The sequence below is a fragment of the Eschrichtius robustus genome, chromosome 2 (genome assembly GCF_028021215.1).
Source record: "Eschrichtius robustus isolate mEscRob2 chromosome 2, mEscRob2.pri, whole genome shotgun sequence".
NCBI classification, from domain to species: domain Eukaryota; kingdom Metazoa; phylum Chordata; class Mammalia; order Artiodactyla; family Eschrichtiidae; genus Eschrichtius; species Eschrichtius robustus.
Window position 1 is genome coordinate 38,129,274 of NC_090825.1, and position 20,548 is coordinate 38,149,821.

The following is a 20,548-nucleotide window of genomic DNA, read 5'->3' on the forward strand; positions in this document are numbered from 1 at the left end:
GGCCACGCGAGGGCAGTTGCATGTCCTTTGGCTCGAGCGCCACTTCTCCCGCCACCAGGCAGCTACAACCGTGCACCCAATGCCCATGCGAGCCGAAGCGCGGCGTTGCAAGACCTGCCTTGCCTCCTCATTCCCCCGTCCCCCGGGCTCCCCACCCGGCCACGTAGGTGTGAGCCCCACCTGCTCAACCCCTGCAGAGAACTTTCTTTAGCCATTCTTTTAGGGTAGGTCTGATGGTGACAAAGTTTTTTAGTTGTCCCTCATTGAGAATATCTTGATTTCTGCTTCATTATTGAAGGATCATTTCACCAGATATAGAACTTTAGATTTACAGTACTTTGAGCATTTGAAAAATGCTGTGACTCTTCTTTCTGTCCTTCATGGTTTTTGATAAGAAGTCCACTGTCATTCAGTTTGTTTTTGTCCCAACAGATAAGGTGTTTCTGTATTGCTGCTTTCAAGGTTATTTATTTTTAGTTTTCACAACATGGATTACAGTGGGTCTTGGCATAGATTTCTTTGGGTTTATGGTTTGTTATTTGCACAGCTTCTTGAATCTGTAGGTTTATGTCACTTGCCAAATTTGGGGAAAGTTTCAGCCATTATTTATTTCTCGGAGTACTTCTTCAGTGCTGCCATTTCCCTTCTCCTTCTGGGACTCCAGTAACACAAATGTTTATCTTTTGTTGTTATCCCACAGGTCCCTAAGGCTCTGTCATGTTTTTTAGTCTAGATGATCTATGTTGTAGATTGGGCAATTTCTATTGTTGTCTTCAGTATGACTGATTTATTCTTCTATCATCTCCATCCTGCTGTTGAGCTTATCTACTGAGTTTTTTAAAAAATTTCAGTTATTGTATTTTTCAGTTCTAAAATTTCTATTTGGGTCTTCCTTACATCTTCTATTTATTTTCTGATACTTTCTATTTATTTGCTCTTTTTCCCATTTGTTCATAAATGCTCACTGAAGCATTTTGATGATGGCTGTTTTAAAATCATCATCAGATAATTCTGTTTTCATCATGGTATTGGCATCTGTTGATTGTTTTTTCTTATTCAGAGAAACATTTTCATGATTTATGGTAAAACGAGTGAGGTTTCTATCGAAACCTGAATACTTTAGGTATTGTGAGACACTTTGGAGGGAAAAGGGGTACTTCACCTGGTTATTGTCAGGTAGACTTGGAAATCCAGGTCCTTTTGCCTCCACATTGACATCCAGGGAAGGAGGGGTACCTTGTCCCTCTAGGATGGAAGTGGGAATTCAGCCTTCCACTAGGAGTGGGAGAGGTGCCTCATTACCACCAGGTGGGTTAAAAGTCTCAGATCCCCACTCAACTTTTGCTGCTGGTTGTGCATGGGGGAGCCACAGTGGTGGTGTTTGGCTGGAGAAGAATAGTTATTATCTAAATGTCTTTCTGCCTTGCTAGATTTTTCCTTTCCTGGTTCTTTGGCCAAAGAGAGGAGAGGTTTCTGTACCTGAACCCATTGGTTTTTCCAGGCTGTTGGCTTCTCTGGCACCTAGAATCAGGAATCTCATTGGTGTGTCATAACTTGTTTCCCAAAGTTCCTAGTTGATCTGCATTCTTGTCCTCACTTTTCAGAATATTTTACTGTAAATATTAAATATTTACTTATTTAATAAGGCACAAGATTGTTAGCTATACTTGGATGGAGGAATAGAGGAAAATATGTCAACTACATCTTTCCAGACATGGATCTCCCCAATCATTTCTTTTTTTTTCAATCTAGTCACTGCCCAAATACAATTACTCCTTTTAAATTGGCCTCGTATGCTTTACAACACAAACACTTCTTTATTAGCCATTCATCATTTTAATATATATATTTAATTATTTCAGTTAAAGTAAGAGTCAAGTATAATACATAGTGAAATATGCTATTATTCTCCCTAATGTGTTTTTCTTTTTACCTTGACTGACTGGCAGGATCATTAAAATGCTCTGTTTGGAATATTGATTCTCTTTTGTGGCAGTAGACATTTGTATAGAATACAAATTTTGAAATATTTTGTAACTTTTTGCTAAACCAATTGAAAATGACACTGCAATGCTGGGGAAAAAAAATCACCCAGGACAACAAGCAAATATGTTCTATACATTAATTTCATTTTAAATGTCCATTTTTGTCAAGGCCACAGTTGTCTTTTAAATTTTCTAAACATATCTTGGGATGTTTTGAAAATTCCTTTCTAACTTCCTATTTGATGTGTCAAAATACAGAATCCCAGCTGTAGGCAGTTTTTTTTGTTGGACCTGAGAAGCATGAATTGTTTTCAAAACTTGAATTTCCTGTGTGTATAATCAAAAATAAAAAATAAAAAAGTCAGTGTTTTCTATTATCTAGTGCCTTTAAATTCACATTTAAGTGATTATTAAAAATTAAAAATTTAAAATACATTTTATAATACTTAAATTTTTAATTCAGAGTACATTTTATTGAACTTAGATACATATTAGGCATATCCTTTGAGTTAATGCAACAAAAACATTTTTAAACATTCTAGTACAAACATTTTCTGTGCTGTTTACATAATACAGAAAGGCATTAATGAGAATTTAGACACACATGCTAAAAAAAAATTACAACTACTAGGAAATATGTCATAATAAATCCATGGTCCTTGACTTAAAAAAAAAAAAAAAAAGTAAAGTTTATGGTCAAATTTCTATCTTAAGAGACACAAAAGCAGTTCATGTCATCATATTTTGTGATATTTTTAAACAATTACATAGCATTATAGTTAATTATATATGCAATAAGTCTAATATTTTCATGTTTATCAAATAAACTTTAGAAAAATAAGAATTTGTGCTAATTATTTTCTGAAGTAAATTACAAATTAAATAGCAAAATCAATTTTTATAAGCAAAAGTTCTTAATAGATAACACACCAAAATAATATATAGACTTTAACCAATACCCTAAACAAGTTTCACTAGCATTCTCCCATTTGGGACATGAGAAATAATGAAATATAAATGTTACAGGTTAATCATGTGATTAAAAGTAATTTTGACAATGTTAGTCATGAGTGGTGTTCACTGATTTCATAAGTAAATTTTATTATAAGGGCATAATCAGGCATTCCTGACTTATTGAGAATTACATAGGTATTATCATTATGACACATTAATCATGAAGGTAATTAAGCAAGTCCAAAGAATTGTCTAGTTCATTTCACAGGCTATCAAAAACAGGACTTTCTTTCCCAGCTTCTCTTACACCTTGTGAATCACATTTTCAAATGCTGATACACTTTAATCATACTACTTTTGAAAAGTAATAAATCTTTAAGCTTACTAAATTGTCTCATTATAGGCACATCTCTATAGTGAGACTCACCTGGCATTTGCTAAAGATAGGTCATTCCTTGGAGGTAAATTTCAAAGTGTTTATTACTCAGAATTGCAGATATTACTGCTGTGCCTAGGCTAGATCATCCATAAAGTACTTAGCTCCTACCTACAGGCTAAAAATGTGACTTAACAGTCTGTTTTCTGTTTGTCCTGGTAAAATTACAAATAGCACTTTATTTCATTCTCAGTGTTTGGATGATAAATTTTATGGTCACACTAGTTATTGAGAAAACAATGAAGACTCTCAAAACAAACAGAAGTAAATTGATTCCCCAGGACCACTGCAGGGACACAAGTATGCCACAGAATAGGTTCTATAAGCCTTAAGAATAAAATTATGGAACTTATGATTTAACTGACCATCGAAAGGAGTGAAATTTTTTTTTAAAAAAGACAGTTAATAGATAATAGCCTCATTTTTCTAAGAAGCACCTAAGTAGCAGGCCAAAGCTATTCAACGTAGTTAAACCTAGACTCTTGAGGAGGACTCCTTGGATTTCAATCCCAGATCCAAATACCTAATCTCTCAAGCTTTAGTTTCCTCATCTATAAAAAAGTAGTTAATAGTTTCTATAGCATAAGATGATGTGTAAATTAAGTGAGATAACACATTTCAAAGTATTTAGCACAGTACCTGTCACATGCTAAGCACTCAACAAATGTGTTTATTACTATTTAATAATATGATATACCCTCAATAAAGAACTCAGCTGATAAACTGAGCATGTAACTGACCTTTCAGGTATACTGCAAATACATTCCTAAATATCACGTGAAAGAAATGCATATAGATAGTTCCAGTTTTCTTTTTATCTATGCTAGAGAAGATAAGTTCACAGTTAATTAATCAAAGTAGATATTACATAAATATGTATAATTTAAGATTCCAAAATAATTGAGTCGTTCATCTATTTTTCAGTCATTCAATAAATATAAATTCAGAGAAAGCTATAATAGGTCAGTGTGCCTTTTAATTAATACCGGAACACACACTTGAACTTGCTGCCACCTAAACATGCTAACATGAAGCAAGTCCCTAATTCACTGCATAACTTGTTCAGTTAGAGAAGATTCATTTTCTATAAAGAAGTAGATATTCAGTAAATAATTTGCATAAATCTATTTAAATGCCTCAAAGATGAAAACCCAGGGAATAAGTGAGCAGAACTGACATTTTTTCTTTTGATGAATTTAATTAATTACAAACTTTCAGTGACCAAAACTAACCAACGAAAGCTTTCTAAAAAATATATTTAATACAAATTTTGAATTGGATTCTGAGATATTATGAGGTACTCTTGAGGTATTGGCAGGGAGGAGGAAAGAGAAAGTTAGGGAAGTGGACACTAATATCTACAGTACCATGCAAAGAACTACAATTACTAAAATTCTTTATGTATATAAAGTCAATACACTATCTTATTAAAGGATAAAAATAAGGTTAACATTTGCACTGCCTATGAAAAATAAAGGACAATAGGAACATTGTTTTTAAAGTTTTTTTGATGTGGACCACTTTTAAAGTCTTTATTGAATTTGTTACAATATTGCTTCTGTTTTATGTTTTGGTTTTTTGGCTGGGAGGCATATGGGATCTTAGCTTCCTGACCAGGGATCAAACCCGCACCCCCTGCATTGGAAGGCGAAGTCTTAACCACTGGACCGCCAGGGAAGTCCCAATAGGAATTTAGATAAGTTGAAAGCAACATACCCTGTATAATAGTTTAGGAATCAGAACTCCCTTTGCTCATTAGATTATTACACATTATTAAAATCTGACAGGACTTTTTATTCTATTACTACTGTTTTTCAAAGAAGTAGAAGCAAACAGTGAAGTTTTAAAGGCTTGTTTATCTCTGTTAAAATATTTTGTTTCAATTCTTTTTTTTTTTTTAACATCTTTATTGGAGTGTAATTGCTTTACAATGGTGTGTTAGTTTCTGCTTTATAACAAAGTGATTCAGTTATACATATACATATGTTCCCATATCTCTTCCCTCTTGCATCTCCCTCCGTCCCACCCTCCCTATCCCACCCCTCTAGGTGGTCACAAAGCACAGAGCTGATCTCCCTGTGCTATGCGGTTGCTTCCCACTAGCTATCTATTTTACGTTTGGTAGTGTATATATGTCCATGCCACTCTCTCACTTTGTCACATCTTACCCTTCCCCCTCCCCGTATCCTCAGGTCCATTCTCTAGTAGGTCTGTGTCTTTATTCCCATCTTGCCACTAGGTTCTTCATGACCTTTTTTTTTTTCCCCCTTAGATTCCATATATGTGTGTTAGCATATGGTATTTGTTTTTCTCTTTCTGACTTACTTCAGTCTGTATGACAGACTCTAGGTCCATCCACCTCACTACAAATAACTCAATTTCGTTTCTTTTTATGGCTGAGTAATATTCCATTGTATATATGTGCCACATCATCTTTATCCATTCATCCGATGATGGACACTTAGGTTTCTTCCATGTCCTGGCTATTGTAAATAGAGCTGCAATGAACATTTTGGTACATGACTCTTTTTGAATTATGGTTTTCTCAGGGTATATGCCCAGTAGTGGGATTGCTGGGTCGTATGGTAGTTCTATTTTTAGTTTTTTAAGGAACCTCCATACTGTTCTCCATAGTGGCTGTATCAATTTACATTCCCACCAACAGTGCAAGAGGGTTCCCTTCTCTCCACACCCTCTCCAGCATTTATTGTTTCTAGATTTTTTGATGATGGCCATTCTGACCAGTGTGAGATGATATCTCATTGTAGTTTTGATTTGCATTTCTCTAATGATTAGTGATGCTGAGCATTCTTTCATGTGTTTGTTGGCAGGTCTTCTGCCCATTTTTGGATTGGGTTGTATGTTTTTTTTGTTATTGAGATGCATGAGCTGCTTGTAAATCTTGGAGATTAATCTGTTTCAATTCTGATGTCACAATTTAGATTGTTCTTCTAAAAATAAGTGTAAATTTATGAAATTTGAAGTTTACCTGTACAGTTATCCATGCACCACACACTTCATGGCATCTCCAATGTACCCTCTCTGTGGGAGGTACGGGATACAGAAATAAAAGCAGAATCCAGGAAGGAGGCATATAAGTGCATATTTATAATACAGGGTAGTAAGCACAAAGAAACGTGGAGTTATTTGAGCTCATAAGATGGCACATACTCAGCTGGGTGTGAGGGATCTGCCAGGAAGTAACATCAGATTAAAGTCTTGAAAGCTAAACTTGAGTTCATCAAAAGGGAGGAGCACAGGCGGCAGCATTCTGGACAGACTCTATGTCAAGGCTAAATCAAGACAGTGGGAAAGGATTTGCAATTTGGAAAACTGCAATATTAAGATATGGCAAAGGTGAGCCTGTAGAGCTTTGTCATGGAAGCTGCCACATTAAGCTACATAGTGAGATTTGTGTTTCAGAAATATGGCCCAGCAGCAATGCAAAAAATGATTAACCGAAGATGAGACTGAGGTAGGAAAATCAAGACCTTAGCTGTTGCAGCTGGCGAGCATGGGGTAGGGGAAGCAGTGGGAGGATTAATGAGCTATTAAAAAGGCCAAAGGAATAGAGATTCATGACTAATAAACATTAGTTAATAGAGAAGAAAACAGCACAGTGAGCTCTAGGTTTTGGCCTGGGTAACTAGAGGCTGAGAAAAAAGGGAAAGACTGCAAAGAGAAGATTTACATTAAAGCATAAACTGAATATGAGAATATCTGGGAATTTTAAGACATCATTAAATCTATTTATTATGCTGCAAAACTCTGTTAGCTAGAAAGATTGATAGAATTTCCCAAGGTGTCTAATATATAAACGTGGAGTAGTTTTCCTACTTCAGCTTTTCTGCTTGCTTAGTATTTTCAGTTGGTCATTTCAATTTACAGTTGGTCATTTTTAGTTAATCCATTCATCTCCGTGAGGTTAGTTAATGGAAGCATTCCATTTTCAACCTAACAGTGGTAGAATAATTTTCTGGAAGTTCTCCGGAGAGACTCTGAAAAGGCAAAATTCAACTTTAATTTTCTGAGTACCTTTTCTGCTTAAAGTTACTGAATTGAATTGTCTTTGCTAGGAAAAATAGCAAGCATTAACACTTAAAAATTCAATTTACTACATAAATATTTCAGATTATTTTACATTGGGGAAGCAATTTTTCTTGCTTGAGAACCATTTTGTGGTGGCAAAAGAGAAGAATGCATACTGCATATGAGCTACAAATTGGGGATTTGTATATGTCCAGTCACAAATACATTGTTTTGAATTGGACTTAGTCAAATAGCAGGTCTGAATAATTTTTCACTGAATTCAAACTGTTTAGATTAATTAAGTGAACTGCTTGGTTGTCTGCCATCATATAGATACCACCCAAGATCATTTTATCAAATTAATAATTAATTAAACCAAAACAAATGCCTGGCTTATTGCTCTAAAACAATGAGGTGAAACCTGCCATTACTTAAATGATGTAGTCTGTTCAGCAAAACTTGTGTCAATAGTTAACATGCTTTACACAAAACACTGCTGCAACAAAATGAGTAGCTTCCAAGTGACACTTTATGTGTATTATTTATACTAGTAATATTTTTAACATTAGTTAAAATGCCATATAAAGTATAATTTTTCACTACCTGAATTTTATTATAATTTTCTCAGCCAGAACATCATGTAAATGTCTAAAAAGTATTTTTTTCAAACAATTGAACTCCTCTTTTCAAGCTTTAATCCCCTAGTCACCAAGATCATGGGTTCTTTGCCCCCATCCCAAACCCTTCCCTCTTTGCCTGTGATTGTTCTGAACGCTGCTGCGCTGTGAGCAGGGGGACAGTGGACTCATCAGCACCAAGGACCCCCAGCAGGTTTCACATCACTGTCTTCAACCTCACCTAGTGTCCTGCCATATGATGTTAATGGTACATTCAAAACCATTAACAACTTTCCATGTCTGTTCAGATTTCATTGGACTTATAGTGATTTTTATAAAATAGTCCAGTTATATATGCAATAGAAACAAAGTATTCTATTTTTAAAGAAAAGTCTAAGTTACTGGCAGCAACGTAGAACTACTTTAGTACTTCTTGATTTCAGACAAAGGCATTAGTATTATAAACCACTAATAATGCATTTTTAGATATTTAGCCAGCCATGGATACCAGGAAACCATGAAGCACGGAAGCATGCCAGTAGCAGTGCTACATCCCGTCTGTGTGAACCTGTACCCTACAACGTCAACACCAGCTGTCACTTAAGAAATCCAAAACCCACAGCTTTAAAAAAATGTTCTCCAGAAAGACTAAAAATCACTTTAGCCTGGTGTGGGAAAACAGTGGCGATGAGTGGAATGAGATTGGGAAATCTGCTTTTGTGGTGATGGAGATTTGGGGCAAGTGTATAGTTTTATTTTCTTGCCTTAAACCAATATTTTTGTAGGAAAAGTATGTTTTTCTTATGGAGATTGTAGAGTAACCATCATTAACAAAGGTAGAAAGTACTAATTTCCCCTTGAGGACACTTTTTTTCAATATGACTGAAGGATGAACTTTACATGAAAATTATTACAAATACTTCTACACCTAGTAAACATGATTGGGGAAAAAACCTTTTCAAGACAAATGGCAAAGGGTTTGTCTTTAATGAATTCTTTGGTTATAAACAGGTCTTGAGTGACATTCGCTCTGTGTACTATTTGGTTTTGCTGGTGTCTGTTCTGTGTGTCCCTTGAGGACTAGAATGAAATTAATTGTCCTGGGTTACAGCTCATAGAACATACTTAATACAATTTACCTTGCTTTAATGTAAAATAATAATAGAATGAAAATATATCTTTAGATCTGAAATAGCATATATTATTTACAAAGCTACTGCTGAGCATCTTGCATAAACTTTTCATCCTTTTAAAAATAAAAATTCACGTGTTCTTAACAGGAAGCAGAAACAAAGCTGAGATCCAAACTCTTTGACATCTTCCTGTGACTCTTGACATGATGTTTCTCATTCACTGGCCCACAGATTCCTGAGTTACATAAAGCATAATGAAACATAATTAGCATAACCTGGTTATTCTATAATAACTTATTATCACTTTAGCAAAGCAAAAATGTCTGGGAAGAGGTGATCCAAACTACTGCCAAAACCAACAGTTCCTATTCTAAATACTCAAGGAAAAAAATGTTTATGAAATATGAAAATTTTGATTCTAATCAGTGAAGAAAATAAGCTAATATTGATTCATTCATAGCACCAAGTATATGGGAATATGTGAGAATAAAATAAGAGAATCCAGAAAAACTGAGAGAGAAAAAAAATAAGACCACATAAAAAGTTGTAAAAGAAACTAGCCTGTGGTGACAAAAGAAAAAATATATATCTGCAGTGTAATAGATTCACTTTTAGATTGGTTGTTACATGTTCTCTGGTGGAAAAAAGATGATTATTTTTGTGTAACTATGTATATTCTCCTATAATATTGTTTAAAAAAGCATATCCAAGCACATAGTGAATGACTAGGTCTTTTTAAAACTAAAAAATGTAGATGGATTAATAGCCTATACATATTGAATTTTAGCTTTTATTTGGAATATCATTTGGAAGCAACTTACATTTTTTCTGTGCCTGGGGGCATTATTTTCTATACCATTGCTATCATCTGATTTCCTGTAGAGAAAACAAGAAAGAAAATTGCTAGATGTTTACATTGCATAAAACTAAGTCAGTACACCATCTATATCATGGCCATCAGGTTAAAATTTAAAAGGTCAGTACAGACAGAATTTATTCTTCCTAAAAATGTTTTACTCATAGTGTTGATTTTATTTGTATGCCATTGCTTGGAGCGGAACTGTTGCCACAGATGACAGTGACAAAGGCCTGTTTCTTTCATGCAGAGGGAGAATTGCTTCTCCCCAGGCATGAGTGGAGGCTTGGGTATATAGCCTAACTTATATGTTGCTTTGACACGTGCAAGATAATAGCCAATCAGGAGCTCAGCCAGTATGTGCGATACAGGTGCTATAATTCAACATGTTTATTACATTGAATTAGAGGTTAAACATGTTTCTTTATCTACCCAGTGTGTATCAGAGTAAGACCACAATGTGGGCTCCAGATTCTTAAGGAAGACTAAACTAGGTTACAGGGGTGTATAATAAATACCCTTCTAGATGTTATTGGCAGGCTTGAGCTCATTAAACTAGTACCACCAGATAATAAATTCAACCACCTAATCAGCTTTCTCAAAATTTGGGGGATGGGGCAGGTAGGTTAAATACTGTGTGAAACTGTGTGGGTTAAATATCTGGGTGGATCAGATAAATGCTGTTTGAAATGACTAGCTTGTTTTGATGTTATATGCTTATTTAGTACTGTACTATTTTTAAAAGTCATTTTCACCAAGAAATTCTATGAATCACTGGTATCTAAACACATATATAAGCATCAAATATAAAATGTATTGATAAACAATATTCTCTGTAAAGAAAAATTTGTCTCCTAAACTAAAAATTCTAAAAACAGCATTGGTGAAAAGTTGCTCTAAATGAGTACAAGTGCCCTTGATACTTGATTTAAATCTAAAGATACTGAAATAACCTAAAGATGAGAAATGTGACTGCAAGGGACTGGATAGAAACACTGGGGAGGCTGAGCTGGGAGAACAAAAGAATCCAGGCAAGGGAGTAATTGTTTCAAATATCTGCATGACGGTCATGTTTTTTATATGACTCTGAGTATAAGAAAGGTAATCAATACATGGGAACCAGAAAGATAAAATGTTCAAATCAATACAAACAAGATGTCCAAGTTCTCCGGAAAGAGGTTCAAATTGCTTCCAACCATGAGAGTCTCTGATTCTAAGACAACACTTTTTTCCTATCTGGGGTTATGGAACTCCTGATATCATTATTTTATGCTCTTAATTTAGAAGTTCATATCCTGTTGATTTAAGTTACCTGCCATGTGTGAACTGAGTAAAAAATAACTATTTGAATAATGTCTACGAATATCTGCATGACAGCTGTCCGCCCCACTCCTGCTTTTTAACCGTGGCTATAGCACTCACACCTCAGAGCCCCTGTTGACTGAAAAAGATAAACTTCAGGTGTCATTTTGGGTTGGTAATAGCTGCTCAGCCCTCCCATTTCCTAGGTTTCTTTCGGCTCCTTTAATCTGGTCTCATTTTCTTGGTCCCCAGTCCTTGGCTGTGTTACTTGGACTTTAAGCACCTCTCTCACTGGGCTCCACTGTCAGTTCTCTGGCTTGGTGGATCCAGTAACTCCCACGTTCACCAAACCAAATGATATCCCTGGTAATTTTCTTCCTAGTTCTCCTCATGCTCAGCTCAACTCTAAACAAAGGAGACTGTAACAGAAATATGGCACAATTTGTGTTCCTTCAAAAATAATGAAATGACACACAATTCTAGCCCAGTGATTTTCAACACTGAATTCTGAGAATCAGAATCAGTGATAGGCACTTTAAAGAAATACAGATGCCCAGGCACCAATTCCAGAGGTTCTGATCCGAGATATCCAGTTAGGTCTGAGTAACTGTAATTTTAAGGAGCATCCTAAGTGATCAAAAATATAGCCATGGTTGAGAATCATTGCTTTACACAAATAATACCTCCTCATGGTTCTTGAGTGCCTCCTGTGCATCAAAGCCTATGCTAAGGATTTTTACACATAGAAAGTCATTTAATCCACAAACCTTATGTGGTAAGTAATATCATTAAACCCATTTTGTTGAAGAGAAAACTGAAGCACAGAGAGGTGAAAGTAAGTGGTGGAGGGGGATTCTGTTGCATGCAGGTAAATGCCAAATGCCATTTTTCACCACAACATGGACATGTGCAGAAAATCACACACACGTTATATACGCTTGTACTTTTTTCCTCTAACTGCAAACATCTTATTTAATTTCATATTTATCTGTATTTTACGCAAGTGAAAATTAATCTATAAAAAATAATACTTACAGCTGTTCAATTTGTTCAAATTCCTTCCCATCATCTGTGTAACAAAAGAAGAATTTAACTGTTAAGATTGGTTTATTATTCTTACAAAGCATATATGCTCAATTCTATTTTCCCCTGAATTCAACATCCCCTGACTGCCTGTGCTGTTTTCCCGCTGTGGAATGAGAGAGATGGGCCCCATCAGACAGCTGCCCCTCCATCATGTCCACTCCTTCCCTGCTCTCCCGACTTGCGAAATCGCCTGCAGTTTTGATCAGGCATAGTCTGGTGCCTGGGATCATCAAAAACAGAACTGACTGATTTGTAATTATTTAAGTTATGAAAAATTTAGTACAAAATCAGGAAAAAATACAGAATGTAAGATAAATTTTCTTAGAGGACCATTGGTTTCTCAGTCTGTTATCCATCAGGCACAGGCTATGAAAACAGAAAGCTGGCAGGCAATGTCTTTTATGAGAATTTCAGAATGTTTGATAAAACGTTTTTAAAAATGAGTTATCTAAATGAAAGAATAATTGTTTGTCTTTGAGATCTTTTATATTAAGCTAATGCAGAATTTTCTAATATTCCAGTACCAATGCACATATCACTTAATTGGTGTGCTGGTCCCAGTAACACTAAATAAAAGGGAAAAAAGGTATATTTTAACATTAAAATTTTTTAGGAAGTTGACACAGGAAGACCATCAGTATAAGCTCATAGCTCACTGTCACCGCTGTTATTAACATAAATACCACTACAAAAAACAAAAGTTAGATTTTTCTCTGAAGCCACCATAATGGATTAAGTCATAACATGAGAATTATCTAAAAAAAAGAAATCCTACCTGAGTGCTTCTTTTTCTTTTGGGTGTACATTTCACAAAGCAGAATAATAGCCACTAAAAGAACCACCTCAGCAGCTATTCCAAGAAATGCTTTGAGGGGCACCCAATAACTCAGCACGACAATTTCAATGTGTTCTTCACTCTCGCCTAATTGGAATATTGCATGGCACCAGTAAGATCCCTGATCTTCCTCTGAAAGTTGCATTATCTTGAGCCTTGTTTCATTAGCATTTTTTCCATTGATCACATACTTATTGTTCATTGGAACACCAACAGGAACCTAATAGAAGGAGACATTAAAATCCATTCCTATCATATTGCATAAAAGATACATGTCCTGAGTGATCTAGTTTCGAGTGAAAGCTACAAGATAGTACCAAGAAAACTGCTTACCAGAAAAAGGGCATATTAGGGACTTCCCTGGTGGCACAGTGGTTAAGAATTCGCCTGCCAATGCAGGGGACAGGGGTTCAAGCCCTGGGCCAGGGCAACTAAGCCTGTATGCCACAACTACTGAGCCTGTGTTCTAGGGCCCGCTAGCCACACCTACTGAGCCCGCGCGCCTAGAGCCCGTGCTCCACAACAAGAGGAGCCACCGCAATGCGAAGCCCGCGCACCGCAACGAAGAGTAGACCCCGCTTGCCGCAACTAGAGAAACCACACGCGCAGCAACAAAGATCCAATGCAGCCAAAAATAAATAAATAAATTTTTTAAAGAAGGGGGCACGTTAAAGTATGTGAGAAGTTATACATACAGAGCTCAAGTCTTACCATAGTTTGATCTTTCAAAGGTAGCAAACAAAGGAAAAGTACACTTTGCTTTAACTACTTAGCACTGAATGTTTGAAACTACAGTGTGCAAGTCATCGTGGGTAAATATTCTATGAGAATTAGAAATACAGAAAAATTCCAGCCATCCGGGTTTCATGCTATAATCCCTGACTAGTTCAAAATACTTCCTCCTTCACAAGTGCAGGCATACATTCATTAAATCAACTATTAAATTAATGAAGCTATTATATCTGATCATTCCTGTAAAGGAAGTTCACTGGCTCATGACATTGGGAGTTCCTCAAACTGGAACTGAAGACGAAATCTTCAGGCCTTTGAAGCTGATGTAGAAGAAATGGTAGAAATCCCTGTAAGCCTAGTATACATGGTGGTCTGCGCACCTTCTGTCTTCTCATAGCTGAATTTCTCTCACTTTCTGACACGTTGGCTTCTGAGATTCACTGGCTTTTCCTCAGCCTTTTAAGATCCATACTAAGCTATCTGGTGGCTGATTTATTTAATCCATTTAAATTGAATTTTATTCTCAGGCCATTTGATGCCTTTGTTGCTCTATCACTCAACTGCACTGCTCAGTAAATGCTAATTTGCCTACAAATATTCTTGGAGGTTATCTGATGAAGAACTGTCTGTGAGTTTATTATTTGCCAAAGAAATTATAGCAACCTGGCTCACTGTGCACAGCATTGCCTGTGATGCTTGTTACAAATGTACTCTCTCTAACTCAGAGCTGATAAATCAAAGTACTGCATGTTTAATAGGTGCCCCAGGTGAGTCTGATGCAGATGGTTCGCCTACTTTTTGAAAAAACACTTGACCTAAAGTTTTGACTTTGCACCCTCTTCCCTGCACTTTTCTTATATCCTAATATAACCCATGCTTAGGGCCAAATTGAGAGAAACTTAGCATAGCAAATGGAGAGAAGCACAGACTACATTCTAAAAGTTTAATATAATTAGACAAGCTTTTTTTTGTCTAGTATCACATATGCATAAATAAATTAGGCTATGTAATTCAAAAACTATGTCTGTTACTTGTTTTTACAAATTTACATGCTCTTTAAAAATATTTCCATACACAAAATGATTGCCTTTCCTAATCATCAATAACAAGATAAGTACAAATATTAATAGTTTAAGTGATTTGGAGCTATCTCTTTGAAAACTCAAACCAATCACAGAATCAGTAACTCACCCTTTTAAGTCCTTCCCTCTGTCATCGTCAACAGTCTACGATAGCATCAATATTGTCTAAGAAGGAATTTAATATTTCACTAAGATCTACACTGTCTCATACCGTTCCTTCTAGAATTGCCTTTACAAGACTTCATTCAATGCTCATTAGCACCAGGGCAATAAAAGGGTGTCCCCTAAAGGACAATGTCCTAAATTTCCCTGCTATTAGAGGCTATTTGGGAGGAAGAAAACCAGAAATGATTTCTTAAGTACTCATGTTTTTCTTAATATCAGCTCTTTGAAAAGCCATTAATTCTTTAACAGGAATTTAAAGTATTTGGCTTCCCTTAGGTCTCTGGAAGTCCAAAAGAGGTCAGTGACACTAAAAGAACCTAAAACCTGAGTTTAAGTTACCAAATTTTCATTCTTTTCTCAGATGCTGCCAGTGTATTGCATTCTATCACAAATGTTTCCAGAGACAGAAGCAGGAAAAGAAAACTCCCTTTCTTTTTTCTAGTTACTCTCATGAAATGATAAGAAAAAAAAGAATCTTTTTTGTTGGGGTTATATCTAAACTTGTCAACTAAAAATGAATTGTAACTTCCTTTCATAGAATTTTAATAAATTGCTAAATCTAAAAAACAAAGTACCACCTAATGAAACATTAAGAGTATCTTCAGATGTATAATGTAATATGCTAAAAACACCAAATGACAGCTCCATTCATCACTGTTCTTTCTTCATGAACACATATTAAGGAACAAGATAACAGAAGTATAAATATTCCTAAGAACTGTGAGTGTATTATAATCTTATTATTAAATAAAAGTTTTTATTTTGTTTTCTTCAAGTCAAAGAAATATGGTCTTACCTGTACACTCCCATTACTACTGTACCAGGTCCAATTTAAAGGAAAACAGTCTTGACATTTACACATCAAGACAACTGAATCCCCTACATAAGTGATCAACGGTTTCTTTTTTTCATGAAGTTCAGGGACTAAGAAAAATGGAGAGAAATGTATGTTACTGAAAGAGTTTGAATAGGGGGAATGTATTCAAGTTGAATATAATTTCTCTTTTCATTTTTTCACTAATATATGATTTTAATTTCTGTAGTTTTAGTTCTATATAAAATGAACTAATTTACAGTATAGTTAACTATAGTTAGGACGTATAGTTGTAGTAGGTAGATGGTGCAATATAATTGTCAGTAATATAGAAACAGAAGGAAGGTCTTCTATTATTGAGCCAATAACAATTACAAGTATTGTAATAGACTGTTACATGCTTTGGATAAGAAAGAAACTTCATGTTTTCAAGACTATTCTTTCTTCCCACCTACTAAGTTACGTTAGAGCAAATATTTTTTCAAAGTTTACCCTTAAATGGCACTCTAGTGAGGAGACAAAATTTTCAGGATTTAAAATTTTTATTTGACACAGATTTATGAAAAGAGTTGGAGAAGATGGGAAGATGAGAAAGGAGCAAAGGAAATTTAAGAGAAAGAGAACAGAATAGGAAAGAAAATGAGATAAAAAACACTTTCATGTGGTTTTGTAGGAAAAAAACAAAAACTAATATTCATCGTGATAAATTTCTTAAAGTTTGAAGCAGATGCCATTAGTAAAAATAAAAATGAGCACTGAATTTAGAAAAATTAAGTTTTAAGGCTATGAATAACTTGGTAAAGAAAATTAAAGCATAAGAACATAAGCAAAGCAATAAAAAGCCAACTAGCAGCTTCCATGATGAAATCAGTTCCTTCTGATTGACCTCAAAGGATGTATTATAAAATGTACACTTTTATGGGAGACAGACTTATCAACAAAGATGACTTTTGTTGATTTTTTTTTTTCCTTTACTAATTTTAGCAGGTTTTGTGTTTTGTTTTTCCTTTTTGTTTTTTTGGTTTGCCAGCAGAGAGACAATGTCTAAATTTTTAATACTGTGTTGACAAATTTTATAGGTACTGTTTGCTATTCACTTGTTATCCTATTTTTAGATTTTATTTTGGGGAGGGTCAGGGTGGAAAATGGAAAGATCAATTTTAATTGCTAAAATTAGGTTTCCAGATTAAATACATTTTCTAAACACTCTTGGCTTTCTACTACCAGAAGAATATTGGGCATTTGCTGGATGTATGAATTGTAAAGATGAGGAAGGGGGAAATAATTGGTAATAACTGGAAAAGAAATTCTGACTTCTATAATCACTTGTATAGGGGTAAAAATAGGGTTGGATTTCTTCACAGATTCTGTCTTTAGGTGATTAATGTTAGTGATGAGTGTCGGAAGTCTTCAGTTTTCCTTATGGTTTAATGTGGCCCTAAATACAATTGCACATATCACCCCCTCCTTCATCAGCAATGCTGACCAGCAGAGTGTTGAATGAGGCACTGCTAATAATAAAGAGATGCAAATAAGGAAGGTATATCACCACTGAAAGTATAAATCATAAGACAGAGCAATCTATAAGTCAACGGTTCTCATACTTTTCATAACCAAGGAAATATGTTTTGATAAAATTGAATGATCTACAATTTTACATTACCCAAAGATGTGAACTGCCCATCAGAATTTATAATCATCCCACTAATAGTTTATGAGCACCTAGTAAGGTACCACTAGGGTACTCCTGAGGTAGGAGAGAAGTGAACACATGTGACTGGCATGACTGAAGTCATCCCAGCCAGAAGAAATTGGTGAGCTGACCTTGCCAGAGGATATTCTGAACACTCCTTTTGAATGGCTACTAGTGTCCCACACTCCTTATTGGTCACCATTAGGCTGAGGGACACTAAGGGAAATGTGGTTAATATGTGTCCATTTCAAAGGTCAATGAGCATTTGAAGTAGTTAGCACAATGAGACAATGATGTGACAAACATATAAGATTTGGGTCCAGGAAATATTTGAATTAGAATTATAGCTTCAGTGTTACTAGTGTTGAGGACATAGGTTGGTCATACCCTTCTACAATGTTACTGTAAAGAATTAAGTACAGGAACACAATATATAAAGGGCTTGGTGTAGAGTAAACACCACAAAATTCAAACTTTTGTTGTCATCATGTACTGGTGTTGCTTTTCTTAATTGAGTTTTCGTACAATTTGTAATGCCCACGGCCTTCCTACATTAGCCAGCTTAATGGCATGGATTATTGTCATGTGCAAGAATGATTTCTAGGCCAGCTGGCCATGTGGAGCAGAGAAGAAATAAGACACAGAATAAAAGGAGAACTGGCAATTCACCTAAATTCATCTCAGAACCATAGGAATGTATAAAAACACCCCCAAATGTGGAAAAGGGTCCAAACTGAGCCATTTACAGAACACCCAGCCCATCTGAGAAAGGCAATTAAAAGAGATTAAAATGATGAAAAATAAAAGATGAATTCACAGGAGACAAGGCCCAGAAGAATGAAGAAACAGTAGCTTTGAGATGCTGGAGATGGCACCAATCCATCCTTTAATAACATATATTAAAAAACTTTTCAGTGAAGCTGTAAAACAAATTCTGCTGCTTGAAACACTTATGCAAGTCCTTGGCTAAATCAGATGAATAAGAGTTTGTGGAGAGGAACCAATATGGCAGAGTAGAAGGACATGCTCTCACTCCCTCTTGCGAGAACACCAGAATCACAACTAGCTGCTCGACAGTCATCGACAGGAAGACACTGGAACTCACCAAAAAAGATACCCCACATCCAAAGACAAAGGAGAAGCCACAATGAGACGGTAGGAGGGGCGCAATCACAGTAAAATCAAATCCCATAACTGGCGGGTGGGTGACTCACAGACTGGAGAACACTTATACCACAGACGTCCACCCACTGGAGTGAAGGTTCTGAGCCCCACATCAGGCAACCCAACCTGGGGGTCCAGCAACGGGAGGAGGAATTCCTAGAGAATCAGACTTCGAAGCCTAGTGGGAACTGATTGCATGACTTCGACAGGACTGGGGGAAACAGAGACTCCACTCTTGGAGGGCACACACAAAGTAGTGTGCGCATTGGGACCCAGGGGAAGGAGCAGTGACCCCAGGGGAGACTGAACCAGACCTACCTGCTAGTGTTGGAGGGTCTCCTGGGGGGGTGGTGGGCTGTGGCCCACCGTGGGGACAAGGACACTGGCAGCATAAGTTCTGGGAAGTACTTCTTGGCATGAGCCCTCCCAGAGTCTGTCATTAGCCCCACCAAAGAGCCCAGGTAGGCTCCAGTGTTGGGTTGCCTCAGGCCAAGCAACCAACAGGGAGGGAACCCAGCCCCCACCCATCAACAGTCAAGTGGATTAAAGTTTTACTGAGCTCTGCCCACCAGAGCAACAGTCAGCTCTACCCACCACCAGTCCCACCCATCAAGCCACTTAGATAGGCTCATCCACCAGAGGGCAGACAGCAGAAGCAAGAAGAACTACAATCCTGCAGCCTGTGGAACAAAAACCATATTCACAGAAAGATAGACAAGATGAAAAGGCAGAGAGCTATGTACCAGATGAAGGAACAAGATAAAACCCCGGAAAACAACTAAATGAAGTGGAGATAGGCAAGCTTCCAGAAAAAGAATTCAGAATAATGATAGTGAAGATGATCCAGGACCTCAGAAAAAGAATGGAGGCAAAGATCGAGAAGGTGCAAGAAATGTTTAACAAAGACCTAGAAGAATTAAAGAACAAAAAAACACAGGTGAACAATATAATAACTGAAATGAAAACTATACTAGAAGGAATCAATAGCAGAATAACTGAGGCAGAAGAATGGATAAGTGACCTGGAAGACAGAATGGTGGAATTCACTGCTGCGGAACAGACTAAAGAAAAAAGAATGAAAAGAAATGAAGACAGCCTAAGAGACCTCTGGGACAACATTAAATGCAACAACATTCACATTATAGGGGTCCCAGAAGGAGAAGAGAGAGAGAAAGGACCAGAGAAAATATTTGAAGAGAATATAGTCGAAAACTTCCCTAACATGGGAAAGGAAATAGCCACCCAAGTCCAGGAAGCACAAAGAGTCCCATACAGGATAAACCCAAGGAGAAACACGCCGAGACACATAGTAATCAAACTGGCAAAAATTAAAGACAAAGAAAAATTATTGAAAGCTGCAAGGGAAAAATGAAAAATAACATACAAGGAAACTCCCATAAGGTTAACAGCTGATTTTTCAGCAGAAACTCTACAAGCCAGAAGGGAGTGGCATGATATACTTAAAGTGATGAAAGGGAAGAACCTACAACTAAGATTACTCTACCCAGCAAGGATCTCATTCAAATTCAATGGAGAAATCAAAAGCTTTACAGGCAAGCAAAAGCTAAGAGAATTCAGCACCACCAAACCAGCTCTACAACAAATGCTAAAGGAACTTCTCTAAGTGGGAAACACGAGAAGAAAAGGACCTACAAAAACAAACCC

General features: G+C 36.3%; 1 protein-coding gene across 2 annotated transcripts in view; it reads right to left on the reverse strand.

Annotated features, from left to right (window-relative positions):
• Positions 1 to 8,439: 8,439 nt before the first annotated feature.
• EMB (embigin) overlaps positions 8,440 to 20,548 on the reverse strand; it is a 46,837-nt gene continuing 34,728 nt past the window's right edge. For both annotated transcript variants that reach the window (XM_068532677.1, XM_068532674.1), the window contains exons 5-9: positions 16,009 to 16,136; positions 13,174 to 13,453; positions 12,348 to 12,381; positions 9,976 to 10,030; positions 8,440 to 9,389 (exon numbers count right to left, since the gene is read on the reverse strand). In XM_068532677.1, coding sequence (XP_068388778.1) covers positions 9,372 to 9,389; positions 9,976 to 10,030; positions 12,348 to 12,381; positions 13,174 to 13,453; positions 16,009 to 16,136 — 515 coding nt within the window. In that variant the 3' untranslated portion in view covers positions 8,440 to 9,371. The remainder of the gene's footprint in view (positions 9,390 to 9,975; positions 10,031 to 12,347; positions 12,382 to 13,173; positions 13,454 to 16,008; positions 16,137 to 20,548) is intronic.